The sequence below is a fragment of the Lytechinus variegatus genome, chromosome 18, assembly GCF_018143015.1.
Source record: "Lytechinus variegatus isolate NC3 chromosome 18, Lvar_3.0, whole genome shotgun sequence".
Lineage (NCBI taxonomy): Eukaryota > Metazoa > Echinodermata > Echinoidea > Temnopleuroida > Toxopneustidae > Lytechinus > Lytechinus variegatus.
In genome coordinates, this window is record NC_054757.1 from 15,547,255 (window position 1) to 15,562,512 (window position 15,258).

The following is a 15,258-nucleotide window of genomic DNA, read 5'->3' on the forward strand; positions in this document are numbered from 1 at the left end:
TAAGTTTGCTTTCGCAATGAGGAGCAGTTTCTGGCTTGAAACTTGAACTAGTTCTAGTGACTTAGTTCCCTTTCAGGACTACTTATTTGATTCTTGTCTTTAATAGTTCTTGCCAATCTAATGTGTAAATCATCATCTCCTTCTGAATTTAAGAATCTTTGAAAGCTTCTGAACTTGAACTTTGGATAATTCTTGTACCCAATTTTAGACATATAATTTGTTGTTACGGTACCATGGCAACGCAATTTTCAACACGTAAAAAATATGTGTCCTGCACATCTTTAACCTCCATAGAGCGCCAGTAAAATATATTGCTGTACACATGCGTGACCCCCCAAAAAACGTGTTTAAGGGGTGTTTTTTCAGTTTTGGACATAGACCATACATGTACTTGTTATCAAAACACAGATTTTCAAAAAAGGGGTGGTTTTGAAAGACTGGTCAATGGTCAATCACGAGTCAAACGTATATAGGGTATGTTTTTCCATACCTTTTTTTGGACTAGCAAAATGTGGTTAGGGTATGTTTTTTCCCAAGCTTTTTCCCAGGATTTAAGCTTATTGTTTGCAAGTAGACAACACTTGCTTAGGGGTCATATTCTGGCAACAACTTGTTTAGGGGCCAAAATGTGTAACTGAAGACCATGACAAACTTGTTCGGGGGGTAATTTTGCATAACGAGAAAAACTTGTCTAGGGGGTGATTGGAAATACTTTGGTCATGCTGTGTACAGTGCTTGACTGTGCACCCCCCCCCCACCCCGGTTTACCCCATGAACAATGTGGTCCAAATTTCAAGAGAATTTTTAAAGAATTGGTTAAAAATTGAGAAAGTAGTTTGATGCGCAAAATTTGCACCTAATTTTTGGCATTTTATGTCGTTACCATGGCAACACAATTTTCAACACGTACAAAAAATGTGTCTTGCACATCTCTACCCCAAGACCATTGTGTGGTCAAAATTTCAAGAGAATTGGTTGAAAATTGAAAGTAGTTGAGAGAAAGATGCGCAAGATTTGCAACGGACTGATCAACCGACCGACTGCCCGAAAGTACACCGATTTCTACAGTATATACATGTACATGAACCCATGCCAAATGAAGTTTGAAAGTGGGTATAATCATAGGCCGATAAAAGCTTTAGATATCCCTGAAAAATAAACCTCTGTCTATATAGAGCAAACATATCTAACAAACATTACACTATAATAATCATTCTATCTAATACAAATGATATCTCAAGACTGAACATTGTAACAGTTGTTTGGAAATTCACTCCAGGTGTGAATCTCAAAAATACTTTTTCAAAACTATGCATCCCTTTCACTCTTTTCCTTACTTCACAAGATTATAAAGTTATCTAAATACTTCATCTGGACTGGGATCTTTCACAAAATCTGTTCACAATTAAAGTTGTTAAGTTTATATATGGACTATCATAACTTCTGTAGTCAATGGATCAATCATCATCTTCAGAAATACTAGTTATTATGAACTGTGAGGACTGCTAGGGCTCTCTTCCAACATAGCCACTGCACAACTTGAATATGAAAACTTTTAAAATTCAAAATAATGTCAATGATTGACTGTCAAAGAGGGCGATGTCACAGATGATCAATACTAATCATTCATCAAGCGCATGTTCTCGAACACAATTAGTTTTTCTACTACCCATTGAGGATTTTTCTGACCTTTGAGCCAAAAGTACATGTATGCAATTCTTCAATAATCATTGTATACCGGTAATAAAAGTGTGATAAGTCAAGCATAACATCGAGAATGGTGTTCAAGGGCAGGATTATGATTTTTTCATAACTACAACCACAGCATTTCAATTGCTGAACTTTTGACAACTAATTTTGATGCCTGGAGCCAAGACTAACAGATGATAGGTGTGTACGAGGTAAAACCAGCTACCAACATAGTCCAATTTGAAACCTGACTGACTCATGGACTATTGATATCAAGCACCATTGTGATTTGAATAGATTATATAGGCCTATAACATTGCCTTATAAAATTGTGTACTAGCACTCATCCAAGACGACAACCTTGCAGACAAAGAGACAATATGATGGATTTCAACTTCGCCTTGCAGTTTATTATAGTCGCAGGATGTATGACATTGTCAGGCTCTCCTCTGCTTCCAGGAAAGAAGAAAATTCTGAAGTGTAGCAAAGGCATAGACTTGCTACCATGCACACTGACTGAACAAACCCAAGAAGTAATACTCAACCAGAACATGGCACATCATATTCTGGAAGTCTTGCTACCAAATGAATGGGCTAATGACCTACATTTGAAGGATATTGTACTGAAGAGTGGCGAACTTCCCATTTTTGATGGTATAATGTTGAAACATGATTACATTCAAGAGGAGGACAGCCGAAGATGGGAAGTGAATTACCGTTTTTCCCAACAAAATCCTAATATTGCCAAACTAAGGATCACAGTTCTGGTCAAGAATGTGACATCAACTGACCAATATTGGTCGCATTGGGAGTTTTTGTTCAATGGAACAACCTATAGAACAAAAGATGTTATGATGTTCAAGCTACAGAAGAACGCTACACCACCATCCGACTCATCCACAACATTGGCATCACCGGAGGACATATTGATAGAAACCACGTCTTCAAGCACTGAGTCAAACTCCTTTTCCACTGGTGCACCAGACAGTCCATGCCCAACGCCTCCACATAATGATCAAGTTGCTAATGACATCCAAAATGGTTTTCGTGACATAAAAATAATGGTAATCATTGGATGGATTATCATGCTGTGTACGATAACAGGTAACCCTGTTCTTCCACAGAAACTTTATAAGCTAATAAAAAGGAAGTTCAATGCTTCTCAATCAGATTCTCAAGCTACAAGGCCAAATCCATCTCAAAGACAAAGGCATACATCTGAGTGTGAGTCTCCTAATGAAGACGATGAAAATTCAGGTAAGTGATAGATAGATAGATAAATGGTTTTATTTAAAAAAAAATTCATGGTAGCCCAAAGGCTAAATTTACATTGTTTTGCATTGTAAAGATCTTGTTACATGTAAAATTGGATATATACAAAGACCATTTTGAACAACATGAAAATTTAAAAGTAAACTATCAATGTACAAAAATCTTAAAAATACAAACATAAGCCTCCAAACTAATTAAATTAGAATAATAAAAGATAACTCATGAATATATAATGCAAATTAAAATTAAAATTGAGGACAGGTCTGGAAATGGGTAACACCAGAGCAACGGACGCGACTCCGAGACATACCCCCACACCTCCGAAGCGCTACAGCCTAGAAATGCTCGGTCCAAAACAGCCACTTCCGAGCTGGACAGGCGCAGAAAAACCACCAGTCGCATACACGACAAGAAAGGCGCCAAGAGAAATGTATCCCGTGGGAGCAATGGGCATGGCACAAGCCTGTCACACCCATCACTCCCAGGGAAACACATTCCTCCCAGCCACCCAACCCGATCGGGTATGCGACCAATAGTCTAATGCGCCCGTCCAACCAAGAAACAGCTGTCCGGAACCACACACCCCAAACTGCAGCACTCCGAAACCATAGGGGCCAGTCCCGATGTTGCGTCCGCCGCTCCGGTACCGCCCACACGACACCTATCCCTGCAAAGTCATGGCATAATGTCTATTGACATACATGTAGGAATGAGATGTGAACTATACATACACACTGGTATTCCCTGACAGTGTAAGCTGTTATTGCACAAAAATCAAACTGCTGCCCTAAAGAAGTGCTACCCATTATGTCCTTATGTGATGTTCTTCTTTCATTCCTTTTTTTCTTAGACTTAATTCAAATGCAATATGATCAGCTATAAAAATAAATTAAACCACCTCAAATCATGACAGCATAATTATAGCAGTGATATAATATCAAAAGAGATTGTCTAGAATATTTTTGGACCATCAAATTTGGTTAATTTTAGGCAACATTCAAATATGGATTTAAAAAAACATTCCACAATCTGGGTCCCGTAATGGGCTCCTGATCTGAGAAATGATCTCAAATTTGTCAATTTCAATACAATAACAAAAAGGTCATGTTGCATAATCATCACACATGTTTGGACCATACAACATCTTAAGTCAACCCTCTGACCCCCCCCCCAAAAAAAAAAAAAAAAAAAATGAAATTAATAAATAACCCCTGAAATCTGTTGAAGATTTGTCAGTGTCACCACAATCAAAATGAGGTGGTCCCCCAGAGACTGCAATGGTACTCCTATGTATTTAAAAAAATATATACACGTATTCAAAATATTGACAAATTGAAAAAAACATTGTTATTCTTTAATTTCGGCTTGAAATGATAGGGATAAATGTAATGATTATTGTGTGAAAATACTTCACAATTTGACATGCAATCATGGAGCTACATGTACAAATTGCTGTATAACCAATTTTAGGCAATTTCAATTTTCGAGTATCAGATTGTACTTCCAACAAGTTATGTTGTTGGTTTCTTTCTGCTTGTAATTTTAATATGTCCATACACTAAATGATATAGTTATGTCAGGTAGACTTATAGATGTTACCTCATAGTAGTGCTGCAAGTCAGGCGGCATGTTCGGGTTCGGTTCGGTTCGGCAGGGTTCGGCAATTTTTTTCCGAACTTTGGTTCGGTTCGGGGTTCGGCAATAAATGCCAAATTAAATTTAACACATAAAAAATAAAGATCGCCGACCTACAAACAAGTAATCTCTTGGATGAACTGTCATGTATTAATAATAAATTTTGTTTCTAAAAAGAATAGTTAAGATAATTGTTGAACTTTCTTTTGTTTTAATAAACAAAAAATAAGTCATTTCTACTTTCATTTTTAAAATGAAAATAAAAAAATCAAAAGAAAAAAATATTGATAACGAGAGAATCAGGACAGAAATAGAATTACAAAGATCAGAATATTTTTTTCACGATTATTTCATGTAGCTATGATCATGATCGATTACGATGTCATTGCCAACGCAGCTTCTCAAATTGGAAAGTGTTGATCGGGAATGTCGAAATAGTAGACAAACAACCTCCACTCAACTGTTATTATACCGGTAAAATTCACATTCCAAAGAATATGAGTGTTTTAGAAAGTCCCTATTTCCTGAAAAGTGGTAAAATCTGGTCAATGAATTACTTTAAAAAGATAAAATATCAGTCCATTCTTGGTCCAGAAAGATCGGCGCTACGTGATTTCAAACATATTTCTAACACGAAAATGTGTACATGGGACTGTACTGCGTATTTTAGTGTTGTGAAATCACTCGGCGTTGATCGTCAGAACTAAGACGGAACTGATAATTTATCATTTCATTTTCAGTAATTGGCCAGATTAAACCACTTTTAAGAAAATATTGACAATGGAAAAATGTTTCAAGTTTGGAATACGAATTTTACCTGTATAATAGCAACCGAGAGCAGGTTGTTTGGACTTCCTGTTTCAACTTTCCTTACCAACCATTTCCGGAACATCGATCAGGGAACATGCGTTGATTTGGTTTGAATTTTTATCTTGTTTTTTTCACCCTCATTCCTTCATCTCTTATTTATTTATCTTTTATATTAATATGGAAATTTCAGAAGGTGGAATATATATACTTTACCATTACTTTGTCAGTCACAAGGAATTAATTTATGTCTTTTCAATTAAATGTACATCCGATTACAGCAATACGTAATTCAACTACACTTTTTAACTGAGTTAAGCTTAAAATGTCCCCACATTTTATAAGGAAAAAATATATTCATGTTTAGGCCTGGGACGATTGTTATTATTACCATTCGATTATTTCCTGGAAAAATAATTGAATGATTCGATTGTTCGTCGGGAATCACGTCTTTTAAGTCACAATAGTTGACCTACTTTATGGTGACCCCCCATGAAGAAATCTCCATCAAAGTCACATGTTTAGCATAAATGAGGCCCTTTTCCCCCTTCTCCATGATTTTTTTATATCAAAAGAAACTTCATGAAATGAGATTAAATCTTTCAGTTTATTGTTCCAATGAAAATCTTTCCTAAATCAATACTGGTACCCTGGTATTATGCATGCATCCCTCCAAGTGCCACACCCCTGCATATAAATGAATCAGCTCGCCGAGTCCAAAGACGTAAACAACTCATTCATGAAGTATATTCTTTGAGACTGAGCCCAGGTGGAGCATTTCACTTGAAAAATTTCATTCCTTGCCCACACCATGTCCCCGCCTCCACTTCTGGCACTGCCCACGATGCTACACATGTATTAAAAAAAATATTTCATTTGAAATACCTTTCAAAATTATGATTTTTTTATCATTTGAACCTACATGTATAACTGGGTCTATTTTTGGAGACTAGTCGAGAAAGTACTGGTGAAGGCGGGCGCGTGTTGGAATGTAGTTTTCATTGGTTGAGGGGGATATAAAAAAGGTTGCATTGTTCTGAAACATGAAAGAAATTCTCCGGCTCCCACCCCTATCCTTCCCTCTCTCTTTCCCTCACACGCACACACACACACACAGATGGGGAGGGGTCAATTTATTTCTGAAGTCATGACCTTTCCTGATAATAAAGGGAACCACATGCCTTCCGCTTCTTTGTTTCCCAAAGTTTCATTGGCTATCCGAAGGTCCAATCAGCTCAAGTGAGCTGGTTATGTGTTTACTTATTATTGTGCACGCACACAATGACTTATTTTGTGTATGAGGGCAAGGTCGGGTGGGATTAACATTTTCGGAGCGCTATCATGTTGGTATGTAACTGTGAATGTGATACAATCATTGATAATTTTTGAAACATTACCTCGGTAACATAATTTTTAAACCTGTAAAAAACAGCTGTCATCATTGTTTTCTTGTCATTTTATCATTATTACTTGGGTATTAGAGTTATGCCAACGTCATAATCGGGATCTGCCGAACATTCGATTAGTGTATATTTTGCTAATCGATTGGTGATTGGCGGCATGCCAATCGAACCATTCGATCAATCGATGTTTACTCCCAGGCCTATTCATGTTTATAAAAAAAAATGAAAATGATAAAAATTTAATCAAACACGAGACCGAAACTGTCATACTTTGTCATTTACGAGGAATGAATTTATGTCTGGTTCTTTTTCTTTATTAAATACAAAATGATTAGGTCCGATTACGATCACGATCGATTACGGCAATACGTAAATACACCACACTTTTATACCGAGTTTAGCTTCAAAATGCCCCCTCATTTTATCAAGAAAAAATATATTTATGTTAATAAAATATTCTTAAGTTGATAACAGTTCAATCAAAGACGAGATGGGAGCTATCATAGTGGATTTTAAAAATATATTGAGTGGAATTCTCTTTGTGCACAATCACTAACCAATATATATTTTGTTAATTTTATACTTAAATCTATGTAGTCATCACATTCACGCATTGCATACAAACATACTTTTTTTTACCGAACTTCCGAACCAGGCCTTTGAGTTCGGTTCGGTTCGGTCCGGTTCGGAAGTGCCAAGTTCGGCGAACTTCCGTTCGGTTCGGCGGTTCGGCTGCAGCACTACCTCATAGTAAGTTTTTTTCTAATTGATTAATTTCAATAGAGAATATAAATCATTATACAAGTGTGCAGAGAGTATATTCATTGTTTGAAATAAAAGAGACAAAAGTATTCTTGTTATGAGCATTGAAAACTGATCGGGGGCTACTATTCCTTATGCAAGCTTTCCACATTCCATTTTTTAAAATAAAGCCACTGTTTTCACACTTTTAGCTAATGACATGTAGTACTTAGGCAAAGTGAACATATCCTTCTGTTCTGTAGGAGAATATACCTGTTGCACAACTTAGTCATTATCAAAGTACCTTCATAATCTGCTAATCAGAAATTATAGAATTATATCCAAAAAGAATGCAGAATGTTAGAATATTATAATATAATGCCTTAGGTATAATAAAAAGTAGACCTACACTGGAATTTCCATAATCTACAGCAAATGGGATTCCTTGTTAAATATAAATACAAACTCCAAAATACTAACAGAAGTTAAGTTGTATTTTAAATAATCTGCAAGATATTGTCTTAACTATAACATTTGTTCCAAAATTGGATGCATCACATGCATGTATGAAAAAACTTTTTTTATTACTGTTTTCTTTTAATTCATTTTTATGAATGTCCAAATTAGCAATATTTGGGTGCAAGTTTAGAAAAACCATCTGAGTGGGGGGCAAAAAATTATATGCTGATTTTGTCAGTACTATTTATTTGAGATATAATATTTCACAATTGTTAATAAAGGGAAGATAAAGACATATTCATCATGGAAATATGAAGTCAGCCAGTTAACATAATTATTATCTTCACCATTATTTTACAAACACAGAACTTGATGCTTGTCTTACAAAAGAAAGAAAACCAACAGAAGAGATGGAGCTCGGATCAACTTCCCAACAAGATGAACCTAGACCTTCTTCGTTTGAACCAGACTCAGACCTGATGAAGAAGATTGAAACACGAACAATTTCCTTTCGGCAAGACTTTGAGATGATGGCTCAAACAACGCAGAATTCAAAGAGATGTACGTGCATATTGTTCTCACGTCTGATTTTTTTTTACTTTATTGTGTATCATACAAAGAGTTCAGAATACCTACAGAATTTTGTTCAAACCCCAAAAATAGAAAAATTGTTATTTCCAAAAGGGGAAGAAGATAAGTACAATGGGGCTATGGGCACAAAATGGCAAAGTGAAAATTGAGAATCACACTACTTATGGGAGCATTGCAGTGTACAGGTTATTGAGATTTCAAATGAAAATTGGGGTCTAGAACCGCAGTTTGCATTCTGAACTGCGCTCTTTCTCCAAACGGGGGTATGACATAATGAAAAAAACAGGTGTTTTAAAACACATTTTAAAACATTTTTTATTTGAAACACACCGCTTAAAACATGCCAACCCTGCCCTGGTACTTCCACCCCACTCCTGCCCCTGGGATTCGTGCATCACCAACATGAAAATTATTAATCTCACTATTCATCCTAAAAATAATATGCCTGGTACGATTCCTAATTCATCTAATAAAAATAAAATATTTTTGTTTTGGCTTCACAGGTTCCTTTCCTATAGCTGAGGAATATGAAGACGGGCAAGAAAAAGAGCTGGATGTGTTAAAGCCATCTGACAGAGGTTCCCAGCTAGACAAGGATTCTGCATTCCTATCCATCGACTAGTGCGTGGTGAAATTTACAACATCCTTCACAGATCCTCCCTTGTCGTCTCCCTCTATTCAAAGCTGCAACTTTGATCATATTCTGCGATTCAGAATTCAACCCTGATTTAGCAGGAGAATTAATAAGTGGAAGAAGTTAAAGGAGAATCAACAAGTACAAGAAATGGAGGGAGAAGAAGAAGAAGAAAAGTAGAGTCCTGACCAGAATTGCAATCATAATAGAACCAAGTGCATGCACTGACAAATGTGACTAAATAGGGGAAAGAAACACAGAGAGTGAAAGAGAGAGAGAGGAAGGATGATTCATAAATATGTATGCTAACTACCATGACAATTCACTAAACATTATGTTTGGTTTGATTTCTACTGTAGATGTTGTGCACAAATCTGTTGCTGATAAAGTGTGCATTGTGTTGCATGCCACATGATCAAATCAGATTATCTCAAGATTTTCTGTTTTTTATATATTTATTGATTCATTTATTTAAAAATAGGGAAGCCCATTCAACAAAGTGTTGGTCTCCCATGGGGCCCTGTGACGGTGTATACATACTATAACAATTGTGACAATTCATTTACAAAGCATCATCATAAGAGAGCCCAAAATAAATAAGTACCTATGAAGGAAATAAGGAAATATACAATTAACAATATAAGTACAATTATTTAAAAAGCAGATGACGTGAAAGTAATAAGAAGTGTATTGGTACAATTACAATGAGCCAAAACCAGTAAAATTAAGAAAGTAAGCTGAAGTTGTGAGTCGAACAATATCAAAATAGAGCTAGGGTCATATGTTAATTATGTAAATGATTGAGGTACGGCTTGAAAAGAAGAATGATTATGGGTAATGATTAGATAATGCTACATGCTTCTTCAAATGAAATTTAAATGATGCAAGGATAGTTTGAGATCTTATTTCAGTTGGTAGGTTGTTATAAAGGGAAGGGCCGTCATAGCATAATGCGTTTTTACTGTATTCTGTGTGACATTTTACTAGGTCGCCTCTTGCTGACTAAGAACCTTGGCAGGTGTTAATTTGGTGAAATTCAACATGTTGGAGAAAAAACTTCCCAAAGTAGTCAGCAGATAAGTTGTGAATGCATTTATACATGAAGATACATCCAAAGTATTTGAAACGTTGATTAAATGGTAACCAGTTCAACTCCATAAACATCTCTTGAGAGGGAGTGTACATGTTGCAATTTAGAATAATGCTCGCAGCCCATTTTTGAAGTTTAATGATTTTGTTGGTCTGCGTTTTTGAACTGTAGAAAAAAGGTTGACAAACTGTTTTATGTAAATGAAAGTAAAATGATAAAAGACTTCACTGTGGAGTCCATCATTATAATTAGGAAACCATGTCAGGAAAGAACTCCTTTGACATTATTTTCTCATAGGAAAGATGCTTGAAAAGTGCAAAGTACCCCCAAGTCCACATTAAAAATTGTTCACTTGGTGATGACAATTTGAAAAAGGCAACCACGTACTAGCACACGCATCAAGTGTGAATGAGGACCAACACTATGCCCATGAAAAGAATGCGAATAAGTCTACATTGAATGAGATATTCTACAATTTACCACTTGAGTTTTAATTTAAGAACTATTTATACCTTTTGAGACTGTAGTTACCTGAATTTATTCATTTGTCTTGTATTTTTGGGCTAAACTGTAAATACATTTCATATCATTACATGTTTTGGTTTGCCAGATGCTATTTTCAAGCCTACTTGCTTACAATGGCAATCCATATACCCAATTCATTTTATGTTCTACTACTACTATCCCCATTCGTGCCCCATGGCACATAAGGCTTTCATACTTTCTTTCCATTTTTTGCGGTCTATAGCACAACCCCGTCCCAGCATCATTCCAACTCTTCCATCCGTATATGATGTATATTTCTGATTTAGAAAATTGTCAAAATTTCTTTCTCATTAAGTTATCTAATAAATTTTCTTGCAATGCAGAAGATAAACAAATAATAGAAAAAATTAAAACATATGTAGTCCACTAATTAAACAATAAGATAAATTTGTGAAACTTTTAAAATGCATCTTCATTAATGCTGTCTATGTTATGTCAAATGCAAGTACATTCTGTCCCATGAAGAGACGATTTTGCTTATAAACGTTTATATGTCTTCTCTACCATTTATTTACTGGTGTGGTGTTCTGTGCCGGGGGGGGGGCACTCAACCAAAAAATGGGGGTGTGCCGCGGGCGAGACAAAAAACGGGGGCCTTGGAGCGGGCTTATTGTAAAAATGAGGGTCCTCGAAACGGGCTTCAGAACTACAAATGCTTGTGAAAACGGGGGTCCTTGAAACGGATCGCCAGCGTGTGAGTGCATATGCATCCCTATGGAACGGTCATGCGTGTATGGTGCATCTAGCCGGTTACGCTCGCGCAGAGCTGAGGCGATGGTCAGATCGACAGTGCTCTGCGGCCGCTTTTCACCAAAATTGCAGCTTATTGTAGCAGATCACAATGTGATTGGAACGGCATAACAAAAAAATTGCAAAGCTTTGGAGCGGATTTCTTTCTTCTCGATAAGAAGAAAATGTTATGTATTGGAGCGGCTTTATTTGTTCTTTTTCTCAATAAGAGAAAAAGAAAGAGAAAAATTTTGTTCCTCTTGGAACTAAAATTTGATCGTAAAAATGGGGGTCCCCTCCGCGGCACATACCCACTATGCATTATATACTGAGTGCTTGTTAAAGTTTCTGAAATATATTTTGTTAAAGTTCCTTAGTCATTCCTTGATAGTTTTTAAACCAATGGAGTTATGCTTATAGATTTGGTATCGTTTAAGAGCTGAATTCATTGCTTAATAATGTAGAAAGTTTCATTGCTATAGGATAAATAAAACTTGAGTTACACATCTTTAAAGATGGGGCACCAGGGATGGTGCCCCATGTACCATGTAATAGTAATGCAGGAAAAAAATAGCACACACACACATTACATAAATTTCTTCTTTCTTTTTTTAAGATTTTCACAAGTTCTGGTGGATTTTGGAGCAATTTCTTGACCATAAACCCAATGAAATCATACATTGTTACAAATGTCTATTTACTGTACAGAAATATAATTATTTTGGTCATAGTGGGAATGTATGAATTATGATCACAAACGTGAGATTACAGAAATCATTAATATTTTTTGTGTTCAACACAATATAACACTTACGCTGTACACCTATTGCTACTTCTCAGTGCATATATGGGTTCAATGAGCAATTTCCTTTCAGAAATTATACCTTAGTATAATGGCATTATTCCCAGAACGTCATCATATTGGTCAATATGTAATGCAAGGCCAGTAAAAATGTCATACAGTATGTAATTTTATTTGGGTACCCGAGTGTTCATACATAGGAGTAACAAAAGTGTTATACTGATTTTATATGTATGTGAGATGATTGAAATGATGTTCAATTGAATTGAGATAAGTGTGGACAGTACAAGTCTAATTCTCAAAGTATTCTATGACAGATAGAGAATTATTGATCGATCTTCTCTCACAATCGATCTAATCTCTCAATCAATCGTATCTCAATCGATCTTATCGAATCGATCTTATCTCACAAAGATATCCTACCTCAATGTCTCTCCGCTCTTCATCCTCTTCTTTCTGACTAATTAATATCCCTTTCATAAACCCGATTATGCGGCTAATAGCAGCATAATTTGGTCGTAAAATCGGAGGAGGACCATAGTTATCCGCATAATAGCATCATCGGGACCAGATTTTGACTTTATGAACGCAGTTTGAAAGTAATGCAGATAATTGCCATGGAGCAGTCACAAGGTCACCCTTTTCCAACGCAACCGCATCGGAGGGGGTGTGTGCGGTTGCCATGACAATTATTCTCCTTTTTCAGGACGGGCGCTCGTAAAAATAGTGCAGATTATTTTCGGAGTTTATGAACGCAATTTTCATTGAATTATCCGCATTACTCTTAGGCGGCTAATTGGAGGATAGGTTTATGAAAGGGGTATAATATGCAAATGAAGTCTGCCGTGGACAATAGAAATAAAGAGGCTTTAAGAAGTAGATCGAGGGTATTTGAATTCCAGTTCATCATGATTTAGCCCTGAACCAAAATAGCCTGGTGGTTAAGTCACTGCTCGGAAAGCAGGAGATGGCTGGTTCAAATCCAATTGGTTCCAATTTTTTCTGATTTATGATTTTCATTACATATCGAGCATGCAATCTAAAACACATAGCAGTAATGCCGAAAAATTTGTCGACAAATTATAATTTCCTGCATCCTGCTACTAAAGCCTCTTTTTTTTACCATCTATTGTCCATGGCGTACTGCATTTGGATATTAAAGAGTCAGAAAGAAGAGGATCGAGGGTATTTGATTTCCAGTTCTTCGTGATTTAGCTCTGAACCATAATAGCCTGGTGGTTAAGTAGCTGCCCGGAAAGCAGGAGATGGCAGGTTCGAATCCCACTGGTTCTAATTTTTTCTGATTTCTGATTTTCATTACAGATCAAGCATGTGATCTTAAACACATAGGAGTAATGCCGAAAAATTTGTTTACAAACCTACTTCTCCAGTCATTCCTTTCCTATTCAGATGTGTTCATTCATTACATTCCCACATCTGATTCTTTTGTTCGACATTCTTATGTACTCATCCCAATATCTTGTTCATCTCCATCCTCTATCTCTTATTAGTTATTTTTATGAATTAGTCTAAGAGTTTTTCAACTTTCAGTTGGCTTTTCCATTCTCTTTATTTTCATTGGATGGTTTTGTGTAATTTGAAATGCTTATTTTGTAAAGAAATTCTGAGTTTTACTGAGGCAAGGAAGCCCAGCAAATAAAATGGTACACTACCAGACTTCATCGAGTTAGGTTCAGTTTTGTTCATGTGTGACTGAGCTTCTGTTCCTTCTTCATTTGAACATTTATATCCCCATATATCCTGCATCATTTTCAACCCCACAATAATTATGGTAATTTCTTCTAAATCAGCAATTAAATGAGAGTTATGGTTAACTATAAAGAAAGTAAGAAATATGCAGATGAGGAGTGATGATGTCACATACTTACTATTTCTTTTGTATCTTCTTTACAAACTGTGCATGAAATATTTCAATTTAGTCCCAATAAAATGTGAAATAATCCACTCTTTTAATTTCAAAATCTGTTAACAATAACATCAGTTCAATTTCAATACCATGCATTCTAACATATTTTTTTGCCGCACTGAGAGGGAGATATATACAGATAGCTGGACAGATCAATGCATCATGTCATATTCTTAACAATCGAGCAACAGTAAAGTACACATCGAGCACGTCAAAGATCAATAATACAACAGGTAAGTTAATAAACTTGAATAACCCTTGTTTATATATATTATTATTATCTACACGTATTATCCTAAATTGTATTCTACTGCTTGTTTCAAAGGACAGATATTCAATGTTTTCATTGCTCTTTCATCATACAACACTGCAAGTGTATACGCCATAACAACAAAAGATATGAATGGGACTATGTTTATTTATCGAGCCATATCAAATAGTGCAAACGATTCTATTCAGGTTGCATGTTGATACTATTCAAAATAACTCTAAAGATTTTATTCAAGTTGTATTTGTCAACTGAGTGCAGCGTGACACTTACCCACTGACTTCCAGCCCTGGGGGGGGGGGGGGTACTTAAATTATTTTTTTGATGGAGGTGTGCCTCAAGAAACTCTAAAATGGGGGTGTATACTGACTAAAAGGGTAATGTATGGGGTCATGGGAACTATATACCGCGTGGTGTGTAAAAACGATCTATGGAACGGGATCGTGGCACTGTAGGTCAGAGCCTATGGGTAGAGCACTATGCATGTGCTCGCCATGCATGGAGTGGCTACTAGTTATATGTAGGAAGTTGCAAAGCCATATTTGCATCTGTTGCATGCACAAAAAATGTTTTATCATTACAATAACAGAGTTAATATCCATTTGGTAGTTTAAATGTTCCACTTGTTTACAAACTTTTTAAGTTTTCAATTTACATTATTATAG

The 15,258-nt window shown here is 36.0% G+C and overlaps 1 protein-coding gene across 1 annotated transcript; it reads left to right on the top strand.

The window, feature by feature from the left end:
* The first annotated feature begins 2,069 nt into the window (after positions 1-2,069).
* LOC121432201 lies at positions 2,070-10,204 on the top strand. The gene is made up of 3 exons (XM_041630055.1): positions 2,070-2,946; positions 8,373-8,567; positions 9,101-10,204. Exons 1-3 carry the CDS (start codon positions 2,070-2,072, stop codon positions 9,217-9,219), a joined length of 1,191 nt encoding a protein of 396 aa, XP_041485989.1. The 3' UTR covers positions 9,220-10,204.
* Positions 10,205-15,258: the final 5,054 nt, after the last annotated feature.

Excerpts from the sequence above, each read along its gene's own strand:
- LOC121432201 (XM_041630055.1), top strand. The coding sequence starts at position 2,070 with ATGATGGATTTCAACTTCGCCTTGCAGTTTATTATAGTCGCAGGATGT. Across the intron at positions 2,947-8,372 it reads TGAAGACGATGAAAATTCAG|AACTTGATGCTTGTCTTACA; the intron begins GTAAGTGATAGA and ends TTACAAACACAG. Across the intron at positions 8,568-9,100 it reads AACGCAGAATTCAAAGAGAT|GTTCCTTTCCTATAGCTGAG; the intron begins GTACGTGCATAT and ends TTGGCTTCACAG.